This window comes from Tetranychus urticae, chromosome 2 (genome assembly GCF_039701765.1).
Source record: "Tetranychus urticae isolate SD_2017Ah chromosome 2, NJAU_TeUrti_SD_1.0, whole genome shotgun sequence".
NCBI classification, from domain to species: domain Eukaryota; kingdom Metazoa; phylum Arthropoda; class Arachnida; order Trombidiformes; family Tetranychidae; genus Tetranychus; species Tetranychus urticae.
The window spans coordinates 8,196,477-8,216,251 of NC_142959.1; the positions used below are offsets into that span (position 1 = coordinate 8,196,477).

Below are 19,775 nucleotides of genomic sequence, written 5' to 3' on the forward strand. Positions count from 1 at the left end.
GTAAGCCAACGGACAGTAGAAAACTGGATTACAAAGTACAACAAAGGCGAGGTGGACACAAGTGAACACCGTGGTGGTAGTGCACCAAAACTTGATGTTAAAGATCAACGAATTGCAGCAGTCAAGGAAGCTATTATGCATGACAGACATTGGACCATAAGGCCACTAGCGAGCTTCACTGGAATCCCTATTGCCACTGTTTATAGGATTTTGAGCGAGGACTTGAAGATGTCCAAAAGAGGTGAGCGATGGGTACCCCATAATTTATCTGAAGATCAACTTGAACATCGTGTCCTAGCATGTCGCAATAACCTGCAAACTTATAAAAAAACCAAAACATTGCTTGAAAGAACCATATCTATCGATGAAACTTGGGTTGCACTTTACATGGAGCCCGATAGATCGCAAGCAAGAGGTTGGTATGAAGCAGGTGAACAACCAGCAGAGATCCCACGTCAAAACATTCATGCTAACAAAAGAATGCTAATAATGGGAATGGAATTCAATAAAATTGCCTTTTATGAGCTGCTTCCCGAAAAAAAGACTGTTGATGGCCAATTTTATAAAAGCTTTTTGGAGCGACATGTGCGACATTGGCTAGGCACAAGGTCTTCAGAACAGCTCTGGCTACTTCATGACAACGCCAGACCCCATAAACATAGAGACGTAAAGGAATGGTTGGACAGACATGGAATCAGCCTATGGCATCAGCCCCCGTATAGTCCAGATATAAGTCCACTAGACTATGGATGCTTTGGTATTTTGAAAAGACGCCTAAGAGGAATACAACACAGTACTTGGCAAGAATTTGAAGACAATTTAAAACGAGTTGTGAGAGAGCTCAATGAAAGTGGTAAAATGGACGCCATACAGCGTTTACCCGAAAGATGGCAACGGGTCATCAATTCTGAGGGCCATTACCTTCATCATACCTAGTATCATTAATTTTGTCCCAATATCAAAGAAGATATTAAAAAATAAAGTTCCACCATTTTGACTGAAACACCCTAATATTTTAATTTTAATTTTGTTTGCATTATACAATGTAAAAATAATATTTAGTCAATTTAATCTGTAGACCTTAATTTTTTTAGAGTGATAACAAAATTTATGGATAGACAGTAAATCCAATATCAATGAAATTGAATATTATATTTTCATCATTATTACACAAATAAATTGGGTAAAACATTTATGCATTTTTTACATTATTTTAATATAACGCTCTTGTTTTTGTCAGCATTTTGTATTGAAACACTCGTCTTCTCATTTAGTACTTCAAGATGCCTCTGGTTCAATGAATTCCCATAAATGGATAGATCCTTCAGCTGATGTTAAAATCTCATTTTTTGATGGATGACAACTTAATGAATGGACAACTCGATGATTCGCATGATACACTCTTTGAACAACTTTTTTCTGCAAAAAAATAAAATTCAAGTTATTAGTAAATACTTCAAAGGTTAAGAAACGAAAAGCTTTAGCAGTCGATATAACATTGAAACTTACCTGAATGAGATCCCAGCAAACCAGATTAGCATCTTCAGAGCCAGAAACTACTATTGAATCATTATTGATTAAACCACTTTCTAGACGATATTTATTATTCACATGACCACGATACCTATTAAGATAATTGAATGACCGATTATTGAAAAGCTTGTTAAAAATGGTTTTAAATAAATTCATTAAAAAAATAAAATATATATTGGATCACATTAACAGGGAATGATATTAAAATTTGAATACAACAAAAAAATAGATAAGCTATAAAATTCAATTGGGATCAATATCCATGATATCATCAAAATTGTTAGGAGCTGCTCTTGAATAAGCTTGACGATTTTGGAGTTGATCAAATTCATCTAAAAGTTCATCATTATCAAAAGAGCTTCCATCGACATTATTTTCTGAATTTAATCTGAAGGCATTCAAGATTCTTTCCTGGGCAATGTTTTCTCTTGCCAACCAAGCAAAATTTTCGATGTTTTGGACATCAGTTACAACACAGGCAGCACAACCAGTCCTACGTTTGATCAATTTAGTACCAAGAAGCCACCTTTTAGCTTTATCACACCATAGTTCAACAGTTCTAAGGCCACCAACTCCATTCCAACCTCCAATGACTAAAATTTTATCCTCAAGTACAACAGCTGCCGCTGAACATTTCTTTTCCAGCATTTCATTCTCCATCTTGTCCCATTTATTTTGGTACGGATCATATTTTTCACAGCTTGATAATAAACCATTTGATGTGAGTCCACCAATGACATGCAACTTTCCATTGAAGGCCACTACAGCAGGACTACTTCGAGGTTTTGACATGCTGCTAATTGGCATCCATTGATTAGAGATGGGATCATAAACTTCACCGGTATTCAAGTAGTTTGAATCGCGAAAACCACCGACCACATATATTTTACCATTAAGGACAGCTGCACCGGCACCACTGCGTCTCTCATTCATTGGTGAACAACTGGTCCATTGGTTTTGCTCAATATCATATCGTTCAACTGAATCAGTCCGACGAGCTCCATTATAACCTCCAATGGCATAAATGTGATTGTCAATTATTGCACTTGTATGAAAAGCTCGTTTCTCTTTCATTGGCGCTATCTCGGACCATGTCCAAGTTGTCAGGTCTAACTTGCGACATGAATTGAATACATTGAAAGGACCATGATGACCACCAATAATAAATAAGTATTTACCAACGACACAGATTTGATGGTGATCCCGAGGACCAGAAGGGTCTTCTAAGTTGACTTGTCTCCAACGTTCTGCTCGATGATCATAGGCTTCAACAATGGGTTCAGGCGAGACAAATTCAACATCAAGAGATCGACCTCCAAAAACAAATATAATATCTTTTGGGTATCGAGGAGCCAGTTGGTGTTTGACGGTGTCGTTTAAATAAATCACACTTGTAGGTTTATCACATGATTCTAGCATTTTACGTGTTTCTAACACTTCTTGGATAATTGATTGAATCCGGTTATTATTTATAACATAAGGATGGTTGAGAACATGATAAACAAGAGCATTGTCATCGATTAATCCAAAACGAATCAAACAAGCCAGTTGTTCAAAATGGTCAACTCTTAGGGGTGCATCATGATCAATCCATTTGATTAAACTATGCCAGACACTTAATTCATCCGACACGTAGAGAAAATGCGTTTTGAAGATTTCAATTAAAGATGTTAATGTTGTTAGATTAAGAAATTCGTCCGATTGTTGATAGATGGTTTCAAAATTTCCCAGGATATAATTTCGGGCCAATCTCTCGAGTTCAAAACAGTTATAGAAGCTTGCAAATAAATGAATACCAATGCAATTGTCGGGATTGAGGCGAGTTTCGAGAAATCTGGTGCTCTCTTTGATCAATCCATAAATATTGTACTTATCAGCAGCGATAATTAGGTCTTGAATAAAATCTACGTCCAAGTCAACACGTCCTGTGTAAGCATATTGTAAAATGGTGGACAGAGTTTCTCTTTCGTTGATGTCTAATTGAATATAATCCACTGATCGGTCGATTCCAAATTCATCGGTGATTGTTGTCTTGATTTGATTCCGTGAATATTGAAACACCTTTTGAAAATAAGGGCTTATACACATCAATATAATACGATGAGCGCCATAATTTAAATCTGGACTCTGTCCTGAGACGATTAAATCTGGAGGTACATTGATTAGCTTTCTATCTCTCAGAATTGGAGGCTGGGGCATAGTTCATCACTCCATTTCATAGGATGAATTAATTTAATATATTACTGATTATAAAGGAGAGACTAATAAAAATATGATTTGTAAAAGTTCAACTTTCATTTACATTGTTGTCAGGTTGAATCAGAAACATTAAATAAACATAAACAACAATCCCCCTTAGTAAAAGTACAACAATTAAAATGTAAACAATCTCAATAATCACTTCCCCTTACAGTCATCTGTCAACAATCAACAATTGAATAATGTATCTTACTTCAAATTGATCAATCCTAGAAAAAATGCTCATAATTGAATTTTACTTACTCAGATAATATTTCTCCTGTTTCTTTCTCCAAGAGCTTGATCACTCCATTTCCGCAAGATATCAATAAACATTGACCGTCTTTAGTTAAGCTTACATAGTTAACTGGACCTGCAATACAAATGAGATTTAGACATTAGAAACGCAATTATTTTGATACAACTACTGGGCTAAATAATTGAATGACTCTACAGTTTAACGAATATTTTGTCAATTATTTCGATTAAGTTACAGTAGCATGATGAAAGATTGAAATACAGGGATTATTTACTATCAAATAAATAAAATACATCATTAACTTTTGTTAATTTCAGCAAATTGACTGATTCTGATAGTCTAACATATTTGACAGATGGCACCACATATTTGAAATGTTGTGACTATTACAGCTGATCTTTTCCACTTTTTTTTGCAATTGAAATTCAACTGCAACTCTGATTCATTTTATGTCAATCTAGTGCTTTTCGGATTAAGTTCTGAATTAATTTATCAGGATGGGTAAACACGAACCTATGACCCCGAAGGCCATTGGTAAAAGGATAAAAGCCAAAGGCCTACAAAAGTTGAAGTTTTACTGTCAAATGTGTCAAAAACAATGTCGAGATGATAATGGTTTCAAATGTCATGTTGGAAGTGAAGCTCATCAAAGACAGCTTCTTCTGTTTGCTGAGAACCCCAATAAAATCCTTGACCAGTATTCTTCGGAATTTCTCCATGACTTTTTACAGCTTTTAAAAACTAGATTTGGTACCAGAAGAGTGGCTGCTAATATGGTTTACCAAGAATACATCAAGGATCGACACCATCAGCATATGAACTCTACAAGATGGTTTTCTTTGACTGGATTATGTAAATATCTTGGCCAGAAAAAGATATGTGAAGTTGATGAAACTGAAAAAGGTTTATTTATCACCTATATTGACAAGGAGGATATTGCTTCTAGAGAACAAGCGGCAAAAAAGGCTAAGCTGGAGAAAGATTCTGAGGATAAGATGCGAAAAATAATCCAACTACAAATCGAAAAGGCTAAAGCGGCTGAAAAACCAAAAGAGGAGGTTGCAAACCCAGTTGAGTACAAACCAAGTGAAACAACAGTGAAGTTTTCTTTTAAAGCGACAAAACCTACACTCAAAAGACTTAAATAATCTTTCATTAAAGATTCAACAACTAAAAAGTATCATTTTCGGAATTTTGTTTCCTTTCTGACTTCTTGCGCTCTGAAGTTTGAAGTCTTTTCAATATTAATTGACTAATTTGTGAATATACTAAAAATAAAGCTGACCATTTATCTAAAATTGGAAAATATGCTTATTGAATTTAGATAACTTATAACTTGCTAAGTAAAATTGTACTTTTTGTTAAATGAAGCCCATAGAAAAGGAGAATTCCTAGAGACAAAGTGTCACGAGAAGAAAACTTTATTCCTTCAGGATGGATACTGATAATAATCATAATGAATACTTTACTTGACTGATCGTCGACGTTAAGTTGGCCTTTTCTTAAGTCATAACGTCTCACTTTTCCGTCCAATGATCCGGTAATAATTTCATAATTAGAAACAGCAATTGATGTTATACTGTCTTTGGCTTCATTGAATATTTGGATTGGATCTCTGCTTTTACTTTTGCAGTCCCAGGTTTTGACAGTACAGTCAACCGAACCAGATAATATCACAGTTGATTCTTCATTGAATTGAACACAGTTAATGAAAGCATGATGAGCACGATATCTTTTAACAACTTGTCCAGTCGAAACATCCCAGAGAAATATGCACTTATCCATCCCTCCAGAGGCGATATGAGAGCTATCACAAGATCCTCTAGCATCCATAACCTCATAGCCATGGCCGGAATAAGTTTTTAATAAAAGCGATTTTCTAGGATTCCATAATTTGATAGATTTATCACTTCCACATGTTATACAATAATCACCGTCAACTGTTCAAAAGAGAAACTGTTATCAAAAACTTAAATCATGAATTGAATCGATAAACATACCATTAAACCTGACAGCTCTGACAGCACCTTGCGAACAGGAAATACTTTTGATCAGTGTTGCGTTAAAAGTCATTTTAACCCTTGAACTCTCAAATATTTATTCAGTCGAGTATATTATTGTTTTGAAATATTTTAACATTGTAAGAGATTTTTGTATCGTTTAACGCCATCTATCATAATTTTTTTAAAAAATTATATCTCCATTTAAATGTCCCTCGTTATTCAATAAATGGCTAGCCGGTTGAAGAAAGCTTGCATTTCTTCCCACTTACCATAGTAACCTTATTTCAGGTGATTCAGTTTTATGTCATCTGAACATCTTACAATTCAATCAAGAATCATCATGATTAATCGCTTTCTTACATCATCTTATTAAGTTTAATTTACTGATTAAGATTACAAGTACTTCAAAATGGAGCCATTATCTCTTTGATGAATCTGCACTGTCTTCACAATGTTCAAGAAGTTGAAAGATGAACTTCAACAGAAGCAAGAGCAAATTCTTGCTTCCAATCTTTTTGAAACTGGTGCCGGACTTATTGACAATCTGGTAAATAATTAAAGTCTATTTATTTACTTTGTTAGATATCAACGTATACTTGTGTCCACTTTTGTTTTTCCAGATAGACCAGAGTTTGTTTCTCCTTTGAATCATTATTCAGATTGTATTCAATTTGGTTACTACACGTCATTAGCATAATTGACCGTGTTATTAGATTTATTATCTGCTCTACTTTCTACTTCGTTTGCTCTTTTGCTATCAGGTTTTGCCTGCTTGATATTTATAGTTTTATTACAATTATGCAGCATTCCAATTAAAATGAGATTCTAGCTCAAAGTAACCAAACTCATTCCATTCACTTTCATGATGTTTACCGTTATTCGTTTATCCATTAATTAATTATATAGTTTTCAACATCTTGAAATAGATAGTCTTCACTTACATTTTCGCAGTGTCGTTGAACATTGTTAATCAATAATTTTGTTTACCCACATTTTAACCATTTTAACTGTTTAATCTGATATTGGTTGAAAGACAAATCTGGTTAATATTTAAATAAGCTCTGGGACTTATCAATATTTATTTTTTATCACATTTTTTTTGTTCAACAAACAAATCTAATTGCATGCTGTTTCGTTATCATTTCAGGTCTCAAACGTTAAGAACTTCGATGTCAACAATCCATCAGCTAACACATCTCGCAGTCACTCTCCACGGTCAACTATATCCGAGAACATGGATCAACTAAATAATGCAAGCAGCAGTGTCATCGATGCTACTCAATTCAACTCATCGTTTAAGGAGGCTAGTATTGATGTACCTCCGAAGGAAAAGATCGTTGCTTTCGAAAGAGAAATCAATTCTCTGAAGAAGCTGTGTATTCAGAAAGATGGCCAGCTGACTGAATCCAAAGATCGCATTGAGGAACTGGAAGCTCAATTGAAAAGAAATGAAAAGGTAGAAAAGAAAATGAAAGCTCTCGAAGAACACTTGCAAGTTAAACAACAAGAAATCTCTGAACTTTTGGACACTGTTGATCGACTCAAGAAGGAATCTGACCAGTTCAAAAATCTCCAAGATGATGGTGCTCGAATCAAAAGCGAGTTGTCACAAAAAGATGAAGAAGTCAGACGTTTAACTAATTTATTAGAAGGATTACACGCTCTTGAAAGTGAAAATGCGGAACAGAAGGAGAAGATTAATTTACTGGAAAGTAAGGTCAACTCTTTAACCAGTGAAAATGAGTATAAGGATGCCTTGGTTTCAGATTTACAGGATCAAGTTAGAGCCAATTCTAGAGCTGGGCGAACAGAGTCAGAGGAAATGAAGCTTCAGATTGAATCATTCGAAAAAGAAATCCAGCGATCAAAAGATAAAATTGCCTCAAAAGACCTTCAAATTGAAGAACTGGGTAAAAACTTTGATTCTTTCAAGGAAAAAAATAAAGTTTTGGAAGCAGATTTGGCTGTAGTCAGAGAAGAATTAACATTTCTTAAAGACGAAATGAAGTTTAAAGATGAAGAACTCGCCAGTTATAAAGTTAATTCCGAAAACTTATGCCAAAAGTCGGAGGAAATTTCAACTTTACAAGCTAACCTTCGAAGTTTTGAATCGATAAAACAATCTCTTCAAGAAGAATTGGATCAAATTAAAAAAGAAAATGAAGTTTTAAATTCAAAGCTCATTACCAAAGATAAAGAATCATCCAATGCAATCAATGAAAAATATGATTCTCTGGAAAAAGCTCTAAGTGAATCAGAGAATAAACGCAACGATCTAGAAAAGCAGTTGGCTGATTCTGCTGAAGAACTTCGTGCATTGAAAGAATCGTTAGCAAAAAGTGATACCGATCTAACAACTTTCATGAAAAGAGTTCAAGAACTTGAAAACTCAAAAGATAATCTAGCACAATTGTTAGAGGACCATGAGCCATTAAATAAAGAAATTTCAGACCTAAAAAAAGCGAAGAAGGCTCTTGAACACGAATTGGCATCAATCAAAGATCAGATACAAATTGATAACAATGAATTAGCTGATATAATTGCTCAAGCTCAAGAAAAAGACCAGGAGCTGAAAAACCTAGAACAAAGATGTTCTGAACTTGAAAATCATCTTTCTTCAACGCAAAAAGCTTTGCAAATCAAGGAAGAGGAATATTTGGAGTCTAAAACAGAATTGGAAGCTACAAAATCAGAAAATTCAATCCTTAAAACTGAGATCCAGCATCATATTGGTAAACTAGAGGAACACGTTTTTATCGCATCACAAACTAAAGAAAGTGAAATGAAAGATTTAAAAGATAGATATGACCAACTAGAAAAGGAATGCAGCTCGATGAAGGACTTAATATCTAACAAGGATGCTGAATTAGCAAGCCTCAAAGACGAATCTGCTTCTAAAATTTCTTTAATCAAAAAATTAGAAGAAGAAATTTCTAAAATCGAAAAACAGAATCAGGTTATCTGTAAGGAATTGGAATCGACAAAACGAGATTTGGAAGAAAAGCAAAAGCAGATCGAATCATCCCACAACCTCACCAAAGAAAAAGATGATTTATTATCGCAAAAAGAATCCCAAATTAAAAAATTGGAAGAAGCTCTATCTTCACATAAAATGCAATCTGAAAAACTACAAAAATCCATCATAGAAAAAGATCAAGCTATGTCAGATTTAAAAGATAATTTAGACAAGACTGAAAAGAAATTGAACTCTAAAATCAACGAATTAGAAAAGTTAAAGGATAAGAAAAATGAGCAAATAAAGAAATTGGAAGCCGAAATCAAAAAGGTAAAAGACGCTCTCACGGAGAAATCTTCAGCTGTAGATAAACTCGATCAACTCTCCTCATCTTCTAAAACTAAAATGGAAAAATTGGAAAAGGCTTTGGAAGAAAAATCTAAAAAAATTACCGAACTTAAAGGGAAACTCATTGTATCTGAAAGTGCGCTCACCGAGAAGTTGGAAGCAGTGAAAAAATTGGATGAAACAATATCATCATCAAAAAGCAAGTTATCTAAATTAGAAAAGTCGTGCAACGAAAAAGATGCAACTATAAATGAACTCAAACCGAAACTCGAATCAATAATGAAACAGCTTATGCAAAAAGAAGAAGAAATAAAAAAACTGATGAAAATTCAATCCATGAACGAAAACAAAGAAAAAATTATTGCTGTTAAAGATGCGCAAATTCAAAGATTAGAAGCAAAAATCTCTGAGATTGAAGAGCTGATGAAAAGCAAAGCCGAAGAGTTATCCCGGTGTCAAAGGGGTAATTCAAAGGAAATCGAAAATATTCAAGAAGAGAATAGAAAAGAGCTGGCTCTTCTCGAACAACAGTATGAAGACAAATTTTCCTCGCAAGCATCAATTCTGAAGCAATATCAACGAGAAAATAGTGACATGAAAAATGAATTAATATCGCTAAAAGATCAAATTAAAGATAGAGAAACTAGTCTAACCGAAAGAGATAATGAAATCAAAACTTGTAATCAAATGGTTAACAAATTGAAGAAAGAATTGAATGATCTAACGCAGAAACTCACGTCTAGCCAGGAATCATTGTTGCAAATTGATAATTTGAAGACTGAATTGAACGACAAAAAGAACGAACTGGAAAAGTTAACAAATACTATAACAAATTTAGAATTGAAAATTCGAGAAAAGGATGGTGAAATTGAAAACCTGATGGAACGATTCCATAGTTCAGAGGATAAAATTATCTATGATTACAAGAAAGAGATCGATCTTTTGGAAACTGAATTAGTGGAAAAGAATTCAGCATTAGAAGAAGTTCATCAGCATTACCAGAAAATACTTGACGAAAAAGAGACTGAATTGAAACAAATTCACAATGAATTTAACTCATCCTCAGTTAATGAGCACTCATTTCAAGTAAAAGCCATGCAAAAATCGTTATTACAATATCAAGAAGAAAACTTGAGACTTAAAGAGTTGCTTGATATAAGACAGAAAAAGGATTCATCTAATAGTCTGGGCAATACATGTAATCTTCCCGAGCCAACAGAATATGAATATTTGCGGAATATTATATTTGAATATATGATGGGCCGAGAACCAATGGTTTGTATCTTTAATTTTACTTACAATCAAAAAATTAATTGCAAGTCTATTATATTAACATTGTTTATTTATCTTTCTTTCCAGACTCTGGCTAAAGTGATTGCGGCTGTTTTGAGATTCAGTAACGACCAGACTGAACAGTTAATACGTAGACAAGAACATATTCTTAATACAACTAGTTTAATGCCATTGAGATAGTTGATGAATAATTTACCACAACCAGATATAGTTAAATTATATTTATCAAATTTGTATCAATATTTTTAATATATTTATGTCAAATGAAAATCTGCAGAAGAAGGAAAAAATTGCTGAAAAACTAAACCTGAAAATGCCGTTCAATTTTGTTACATTATGATTCTTTTATCACAATCATTTGATTTCAGCTTTTCTATTCACCAATCTCTTTATTAAAATCCATCCTTGTTTGTAAACATTCATTTCCAATGAGTTGATTAAGATTATTATTGAATAATAAAATGAATCTCGTTGGAATCTCGTCATTACTTAAACTCAATTAAACTGTTAATCAAACTGACTATGCAAGTGTATTATTTTATATCGAGAAAAGGCAAACCTTTCCCTAATCCAATGGCCGGAACAATCGGAACCAAAAAGTAAAAATTAGCTCGATAATTGAAAAATGATTAAACAGAAGCCTGATTAAGTTGATTAATGAGGAAATTTAATTAAACCAAAATCCTAATTACATTGGCTGGAAAGTTGTGGGTGGAAGGTGAATGATAAACAAAAACAAAAAAGGTTAGTTACTTTGTGTTTAAAAAAAGATAATCACATTTTGGGTTGAATCCATTTTGGATTGATGAATCTAATGATGTCAATTAAACCAATTGTTTCTAAATATAACACAATCATCGCCGGAAGTTTAAGTTGACATTTGTTAACAAAGTTACAAATGTTAAATGATAATTGCGTTAATAGTTACAACAAAATTTGAGCAATCTTCGCCTACGAGATGAAAGAATCTGTGAAAGAGTTGAAACAAGGACAATCATTGAACATTGCTAAAGTAACTGAGAAAACAATGAAACGAGTTAATTAAATTAAAGCATAACCAGATTAAAAATCGTCTTCCCAATATTTCAAATAATCAATATTTTCCCCTGCATTTGATGAATCCAATGTTGAGTGGTAAAAAAAAGTAAAGTTAAATTGTCGATTTATCAAGTGATTTATTGAAACTCTTTTTTTTCCTTCGCCAGATTTTCAACTCTTGAAAAATTAACTTTTGGCCAAAAAATTTGATTATAAGTTAATCATTTCTAGATGACAATTGTAATATATTATTTTTGAAAGCCATTTAGGTCTTTGAAAGGAAAACACATTTAAGCCTTTCTTTGCCATACGAACAACAAATACATAAATTATGAAGGCCTTAAAAAGGTGACATTTGAGGCAAAGAAAAGTGTTGAATGTTGAAAAGCTGCTTCTAACAAAAAGAGTCATCCCGATTGAATACAGGGTGACAACAAGACTACTAAAACATGAGCTATTACTGAGCTATTATTGAGCTATTACTGAGCTGTTACTCGAGTTGTTAGCTATTGCTTTAGCTATTCACTGGTTCAACCAGATCTTTATCTTTAAATTGCGTTCAGCTCATAAATTGAATCCATTGAGAATGGATTTCATCTGTAAAACGTCTCTTCTCAATCAAATGATAGCTAATAAACTAATGTTACATCAGTTGTATAAGCTAATCATAAATCCTGTAACGAATAAATTGATATTTCATTTTCATTCAACAGTTCACTGTTTAACTCGTATTTTGTATATTAAATTTGTATCACTCCATTTCATCTTATTAATTTAAAGTTTAGATATCATTATGTCTAGAATTGATTTTGACTTTGCTTCAACAGATGCAAGTTGGACATTTTCAATTGAAATTTGTCTAAAGATGGTTCCATTATTGAAAGCTGCTTTGAAAAGTATGAGCGACAAGAGTTGTTCAAACAATCTAGACAAAAATTAACATTAAACTCTATCATTTACAATCAGCTAAAAACATTTAACACTTCAACTGACATTTTTCGCTGGATTGCAATCAACTTTAGCAGGACAATCAAACTCGTCAAACTAACCAACAATAAAAGGAGTTAATGACTTTTGTCCACTTTCACCTCAACCTTTTAAAAGGCAATTCACATTTTAGGGCCTTTTGTGATCATTAAATCAATTGCAGATGTAAAAATTGTGTCCAACTGCGCTTAAGCCTACAAAATTTAATGACTTGATTAGCCGTTATCAATGTCCATGTAAATGTTATACTCAACAAAAACACTTCCCATATTATCTTGATTGAAAATTTAATTGAAATCATTAAAAACTAAATTCAACTGTAAATAAAACTGCTTTTACTGTCCATCAACAATTGAAATAATGTTTACAACAATATCAATAAATCAACTTAAACTATCAGCTGAAAATAATATAACAGCGATGAAATTGAAGCATATTTTCATTTCTTCTGCTGATTCTGAGTGAAATTTTCATAAATCTATCTGCTGTTACTACATTAAATAACTCCTTTTTCATAAAATCAATGTATTTCAATTCAAATTGAGGATAAAACAACAACAAAATGAATTTAAATTAAGCTAACTCCACTCATTAATGGATTTTTTTCTCAATCTAAAATTGAAACAAAGCTCACAAATCAACAACTTGATCGACAATCGTTTTAAGCATTCAATAAAGATTGCTACAATTTTTTATATTAAAATGTATTTTTAATTTTTGTAAAAAATATACAAAACATAACATTTGAATAAATAATTTGCCGATTTTGATTTCAAGTTTATCTCAATTGAAACCTTTTGTTTCTTCCAGAAACCTTTATCTCAAACCTATGAATTATGAGATGATTTTCATGAGCTAAATTTAAAATAAAATCAATCGCGATAATAAACTTTGTACATTTTCATTGTCATTTGTCATAATTGTATTTTTTGATGACGATTTGCCAAAAAAAAGTAAAGTGTTAAACTACAAAAGTGAATGAATAAAAGGGAAGCGAGTTGAAAGCAGACTTGTTACTTGTTTTTCCTGGTTTACTGGTTAAAGTGTAAATTGATACATTGATTATCAACGTTTGAATAATTGATCAGCATTGAAATTGAATAGATTGGTGATTAAAGATGAGAAGACAATTCGACATTTTCTTATTTTCTTTCAAAGATGGCGTTTGCTGGTAACAGTAACAGTGTACTGTGTAGTGTGTAGTGACTACACTTTAGTTGAGCTACAGTAGTTGATCTGATTAGGTTGCCTTTGGTTGTGCGCATAAACCCATCCCAGTGAAAAGTTTACCCAAAGTAATGTTAATAGATCGAGAGTCAGTTTGACTTTTGAGGCGAGACACACGACTGTCGGTGTTACATAGAGTTAACTTTTACTCGCCTTTATGTCTTCAGACAATTATTATATAACTTTATTGTACAATCTTTTTAACTTAATGCTGTTGGCCTCATCACCAAGTCAATGCCATGTAAATGAGGGCCATGCTTACCTAGCATCAAGCCTGAACGATAACAATCAAAAATGTCCTCAAGGTTTTCCTAGTGAATTAGATGCTGCTTCAAAGGCTTACCTTTCACCAATTGTCTTCAATGGTAAATTGGTTTCCCTCTCAGAGGATTACGGTGGTAAAATTGCGGCCACTTTTCGTATCCGTAAACTAATCAAAAACACTTCATCTTCCAGATCATTGACTGGATCACCAACTTCCGATACTGTTTCAGTAGACTTAATTTCGGGTTCAAAAGTAACTCTTTATTTTGTGCGAACCAAAAAGGGTAAATCAGTTCCTCCTTACTGTCCAGTTCATCTAAATGAAACCTCAATTGGACATTTAAGGCCACAACAGAGATACTTTGTGTTTGCTGCAGCACCTTTAAAATCTTTAGTTTTACTTCAAAAACAGCAATTTGCTGATAGTGATTGTTCCAATTTAAGGACTTCTAAGTCATCCAGTTCATCCTCACCATTAACATTATCATCAACCTCATCATCATCATCATCATCATCATCACTGTGTTTTAATTATTTAACTTCATTAACATCTCCTGAGCTTCACAATAAACGATCAGCTCGAGCTGTTCGTAAAATATTATCGGATCCAAATTGGGGTAAGTAACCATTGTAATTGTTCATTTTGTTCATTAATTTGCATCTCATCAAGTATTTTAACCTCTTCTAAAAACTCAATCTTTTTGCCTTTTTACTTCAGTTTTTTTACCATCTTCAATAGTTGAGTTGAGTTAGCCAAAAAGATGAACATGAAAAGTGAACATTAGAAGGGAAAGAAAGTGAAAAAAAGATGAAGATTAGGATGAGCTGGGTGAAGGAGGAAGAGGATGAATGAGAGCAAGATTTTGTTACAAAAGTCTCTCTACCAGAGACAGAATCAAAAATCATACTTGAACCATTTTTTTCAGGATAAACTTTCCAAATCTTTTCAGTTTATTCTTTTGTTTTTTTTCTCTTCTCTTCTTCTACTTCTTGTAGACCAAAGTTAAAGCTTTATTTGGACATGAAAATGAATGTCACCAAAAAGCACAATTAATATGGCAAGTGTAAAGTACGCAACTTCAACGTTATGTTTCAACTCTCAAGTTTACAGTTTGATCTAACAGGAGAGAAAGCAAATGAAAGAGTAAAAATAAACTTTAAATTTCATTATTAAATTGTGATTAAACAATTTGTAATTGAGATTGAGACTAAAAAATGGTTCAAAAGAGTAAAGAAATTAAAGGTTGAAATGAAGTCTGATGAATAACCATAGAGTTTGCATTGAAAATTTAATGTGATTGTTGGAGCCAATTGAATATAATGGTTAATTTTTGAGCCAAAGTTAATCATTGAGTAAAGAAGCAAGAAAAGTGTTCACAGTTTTGAGTCTTGTCGACCTGTAAGTGTGATTAAAGAGGAAAAAAAGGCATTTTTCTCGTTGAAAAGTTGCGATGAAAAAGCTTTTCTTGCTGGATGATGAGAGGGATGAGGATGTTCATCTGCTATTTTTACCTCGCCAAATGAGTCGTATGTTGATGAGGGGATTGAAGATGGTTGTGTAGTTAGTAGACAAGAAACTGGAAAAGAAATAAAATGAACCCAAAAAGATGAGGATGTTGAGACTGAAAAGTTACACAGGGAACGATGATGAGGAAGACGATGGTTAAAAGATGAAGATGAGAATGAAAATGAATGAAAATGATGAGCCAGATATATTTATATTTTCATTTGCAAACACATCCAACAACATTATTAGTTGAAGTTTAAAGTAATTATATTTTTCTTCTTCTTCTTTTTTCTTCCCTTTCTCCTCACACTTGGTCATCGCCTTTGCTGTTCACCTCTTTGACCCTTTTCTCTCTCTTTCTCTCTGGCCAATTGTGACCCTTTCCCGATCCTTATTATCATCTTTATTATTTACTTTTAGCCCGCGCACCGGAAGTTAAAGGTCTTAATGGTGATCTAAAAATACAATTAAAGAGCAAATTGCGCCTTAAATGCAAAGTAAACGGTAACCCTTTACCATGGATTGAATGGTTTAAGAATGGTAAAAGCTTGAAAAGCAAAGGACGCATTAGTATTAGATCTTTAAGAAGGTAAGAAGTTGTTTCGCGTTGTAAGTCCAAATACCTTTAGTGTGTGTGTTGTGTGTGTGTGTGAGCTTCTCTGTCATCTTGTTGGTCCTTTTGTTACTCTAACCCTCTTTGACCCTTAACCCTTGTTACCTTTACTCTCTAACCAGCGAACCTAGAAATTATCAAGAGCGGCCTCCCATGTTTATGGAGCGGGGGAGGCTTCAAAACTTATGGCCTCAGGTCACAATATACTTTTAACTGCAAAAGGAACCGACTTCTCTCTTCTTCTTTTTCCTCCTCTTCTCACTCATCATCTCTTTCATCTTTTTTTTTCTTCCTTTTTCTCTCTTCTTCTTCTCTTAGGGATGTATCTTTATTAGAAATTAAACCAGTTTTGCCAATGGACACTGGATATTATGAATGTAAAGCAATAAATGTGATTGCCCATGAACCTTCCATTGGTAAAGTACGTGTCATTGTTACTTCACTTCATCGAAACCGTACATTGTCATTAACACCATCATCTTCACAAGTATCAACTCAACAACCTTCTCAACTATCATCTTTATCTTCACCACCATCGACCTTCTCGTCTAAAACATCCTTTAAACTTTCACCGTCCAAAGTACCACCTTACTTGGGCTCTTCATTGTCATCCCAATTGCCGTCACAATTGTCATCACACTCATCCTCCCTATCACCAGGCCAATCAACATCAACACCATCATCAACACTTTCCTCATCACCTTCTTCTTCTTCCTTCTCCTCCTTACCTCTCTCACCATCATCATCATCAACAACACCATCGTCATCCGACCTAGCCAATCCTTGGCATGCCAAAGGTCGGCCCTGTCCACACAATGCTTATTGTCTCAATGGAGGAACTTGTACTTTCTACGAGAGTGTCGGTGAATACGCTTGCCAGTACGTTATTATCTTTTCCCTTTTGCCTTTCCTCTTCTTCTTTCCTTCGCCATTCCCCTCTTTCTTTATCTTCCTACACCCGAATATTGTCTTCATTCTTCTCTTTCGCATTTTTACTTGGACCTGGAGCCTCCCGCTGTGCTCATCTCTGATCTTTCTTGAGTTCTTTCAACTTTTCAAGGCCACTTCAGTTTCAATAATAAATATTTTATAGGTCAAAGGAAGAAGAAAGAGCAAGAAGAAACTGAAAGATGAGAGTAAAAAGATGAGAAGAAGAAGAAGAAGAAGAAAAGAATAGAAAGAAGAAGAAGAAGAAGGAGAAAGCTTTTTGTATTTGCCATTACAATGTCTTTTATTTTTCATCGTTTTCCCGTTAATTCTGTGTGAACCCGAAAGAAGATGAAAAAGAAGAAGAAGAAGAAAAGCAGAATAAGAGAACTTTTTGCTTACTTTACCTTTCTTTTGACCTACCAAAGAGAAATAGATCTAATTGAGTCGAGGCCACACGGATAGTTGGGCTTCAGGTCAGTTTTAGGTTGGGCTTGGCCACGCCAACTTACCATTTACTTTACCTTATAAATATATCGCTTATAAGCGGTACTAAACTAAAAAGGGGTCTTTCTCAATATCTTCATCATCATCTTCTTCTTCATCATTTTCTTCTTCCTTTCTTCTTCTTTCTCTTTTTCTTCTCTCTCTTCTTCTACTTCTTATCACTTTGAATAGTTAACCCTGAACCAGACTGATGAATGTATCTAAAAATCGAAATTGACTAAAACAGTAGAAACAGTATTGATGGATGACCCGAGCCCGGTTTCAGTGACCTGACCTCACCCGAAAAATGATGAACCAATAAGAGTCTATTTTACTTTCCATTCTTGCTTCATTAACTTTATCAATTATCATAATGACTCTCTCTCTTGTTCATCTCATCTAGTTTAGTTGTTGTTCATGTTGTTGATGCTAATCATGATGTTGTCATCTTTTACTTTCTTGATACATCTTTATTATCATCAACAACATCATTACCTATTATTATTATTATTATTATTATTATCATCATCATCATTATTATTATGATTATTGCATTACATTATTCTCGTTCTGACATTCATTTTTCTTACCTTCAACGTTGGTCTAAACCCAAGAAACAATTTCATTAATTTCCTTCACCTTTTAAACATGTTCACATTATCACATTGCTCCATGTCAATCTAATTAAATGTAATTTGTTGAACCTTTTCAGATGCGCTGAGGGATTTAGGGGCCAACGTTGTGAAAATAAGCACGTCTTCAGTTTCTTTGGATGTATGTTTACCTTTTTCATTTTCATTATTCTCAATGAAACAATATTCACCATTCAAACCAAATCAAGCTTCACTTTAAACAATCCAGATAATTAGATATCAAACCAAAATCACAAATCGTCTCCATTGACATTTAAAACCTAAACCTAAACCCAAATCTAAACCTAAATTGCAATACAAGTTGAAAGTGAACCCATAATTTCAACCAATACTGAAATCAAAAGCATAAAGCAACCTCACAGCTTTCACTTATCATTTCAAAAATTAGGCTTTTTTTGAATCGCTAATCAGTGATACTAAATCTTGCTATAACTGTCTTCTCGTTGATTCACCTTTTCTTTACGTTTCCCTGTTTCCCGATTCCTTCATATCTAATTGCCACAAATTAATTTTAATTTTTAATTTTCTCCAACAGCTGTGCAGAAGGATTTATGGGGCTTCGATGCAATTTCAAAAATGCTTCTGTAAAAGGCAGAAATAGTGGATAATTATTGATTTGATATTAAATTAAATTATAACTCTCATGTTAACCTGATGTTTTGTTTTCTTTTTCTGCTTTTCAATACTCAACCAAATTGGAAAATTAAATTGAACTCAGTGATTTTTTTGTCTTTGCTCAACAATTAAACAATCATTCAATGATGATCAACCAAAGCAAATTTAAATTCATTTGTTTACCAATTTGTTCACCTGGTTGAGTTCAACATCTCATCATCAATCAATCTACCAAAATTAACCATTAAAATTACCATCGAAAGTTATCTCATTTGAAACAATCACCGAAATCATCATGAACCACCAAAATCAACCAACCAACCAACAAAAATCATCGCCATAACCATCATATTCATCATCAAACTTTCATCTGGATTAACTTAATGCTTCTCAATCGACATACAAAAATTTACCTTTACTAATCTTCACCTTGAAATAATTCACTTTCTCGTTACCAAAACCAAAATTGTTTTAATTATTAATTAATTGACTAAAAATCAAAGCTACTTAACCTTACCTTTGCTTTTACAACTTTTTTTCCTGTTTTTTTCATCTTTTCACTCTCATTCAATTTCATTGAAGGCAATGAATTTTGCTGTAAAACTGATTGAGTTTGAGGTTAATTATAACAATTATGTTCGTACAAACAACCTGATTGAGCACAATGTTCATTCGAGTCATTTTTTGTCAACGGCTTTTCGATACTTAATTTTCAATTGATTTATAAAAATCAATTTATTTCTCTCTCTCCTTTTGCATAATTATGATTTAAAAAGGTGTCCAAGCCGCCATCATCTTAAAGTTGATAATAAAATTTTAAATTGACAT

General features: G+C 33.3%; 3 protein-coding genes across 7 annotated transcripts; 2 read left to right on the plus strand and 1 right to left on the minus strand.

Annotated features, from left to right (window-relative positions):
* Positions 1-1,011: 1,011 nt before the first annotated feature.
* Positions 1,012-6,192, minus strand: LOC107367920 (WD repeat domain-containing protein 83). Of its 5 annotated transcripts, XM_015935677.3 has the most exons (5): positions 6,031-6,192; positions 5,500-5,970; positions 4,036-4,144; positions 1,510-1,624; positions 1,012-1,419 (listed from the first exon to the last, which is right to left on the minus strand). In XM_015935677.3, the coding sequence occupies exons 1-5, from the start codon at positions 6,101-6,103 to the stop codon at positions 1,279-1,281; spliced, it is 909 nt and encodes a 302-aa protein (XP_015791163.2). In that variant the 5' UTR covers positions 6,104-6,192; the 3' UTR covers positions 1,012-1,278. The 5 variants fall into 5 exon arrangements, with proteins under 5 accessions (XP_015791163.2, XP_089123119.1, XP_015791161.1 ...); XM_089266994.1 differs by lacking the exons at positions 1,012-1,419; positions 1,510-1,624 and adding an exon at positions 3,361-3,594; XM_015935678.3 differs by lacking the exons at positions 1,012-1,419; positions 1,510-1,624 and adding an exon at positions 3,412-3,680.
* kin17 (kin17 DNA and RNA binding protein) lies at positions 4,416-5,328 on the plus strand. Its single transcript, XM_015935682.3, has one exon. It carries the CDS (start codon positions 4,528-4,530, stop codon positions 5,176-5,178), a length of 651 nt encoding a protein of 216 aa, XP_015791168.1. The 5' UTR covers positions 4,416-4,527; the 3' UTR covers positions 5,179-5,328.
* A 116-nt stretch (positions 6,193-6,308) lies between the features above and the next one.
* Positions 6,309-19,772, plus strand: LOC107367922 (uncharacterized). Its single transcript, XM_089267004.1, has 8 exons — positions 6,309-6,580; positions 7,181-10,612; positions 10,697-10,777; positions 14,601-14,763; positions 16,074-16,242; positions 16,585-17,145; positions 18,392-18,453; positions 18,868-19,772. The coding sequence occupies exons 1-8, from the start codon at positions 6,485-6,487 to the stop codon at positions 18,918-18,920; spliced, it is 4,617 nt and encodes a 1,538-aa protein (XP_089123130.1). The 5' UTR covers positions 6,309-6,484; the 3' UTR covers positions 18,921-19,772.
* Positions 19,773-19,775: the final 3 nt, after the last annotated feature.

What these genes read in the sequence shown, in the direction of transcription:
- LOC107367920 (XM_015935675.3), bottom strand. Translation starts at nt 3,732, where the DNA reads ATGCCCCAGCCTCCAATTCTGAGAGATAGAAAGCTAATCAATGTACCT.
- kin17 (XM_015935682.3), top strand. Translation starts at nt 4,528, where the DNA reads ATGGGTAAACACGAACCTATGACCCCGAAGGCCATTGGTAAAAGGATA.
- LOC107367922 (XM_089267004.1), top strand. Translation starts at nt 6,485, where the DNA reads ATGTTCAAGAAGTTGAAAGATGAACTTCAACAGAAGCAAGAGCAAATT. An exon ending in ATTATCGGATCCAAATTGGG is followed by an intron (nt 14,764 to 16,073) that starts GTAAGTAACCAT and finishes ATTTACTTTTAG; the next exon opens with CCCGCGCACCGGAAGTTAAA. An exon ending in CGTCTTCAGTTTCTTTGGAT is followed by an intron (nt 18,454 to 18,867) that starts GTATGTTTACCT and finishes TTTCTCCAACAG; the next exon opens with CTGTGCAGAAGGATTTATGG.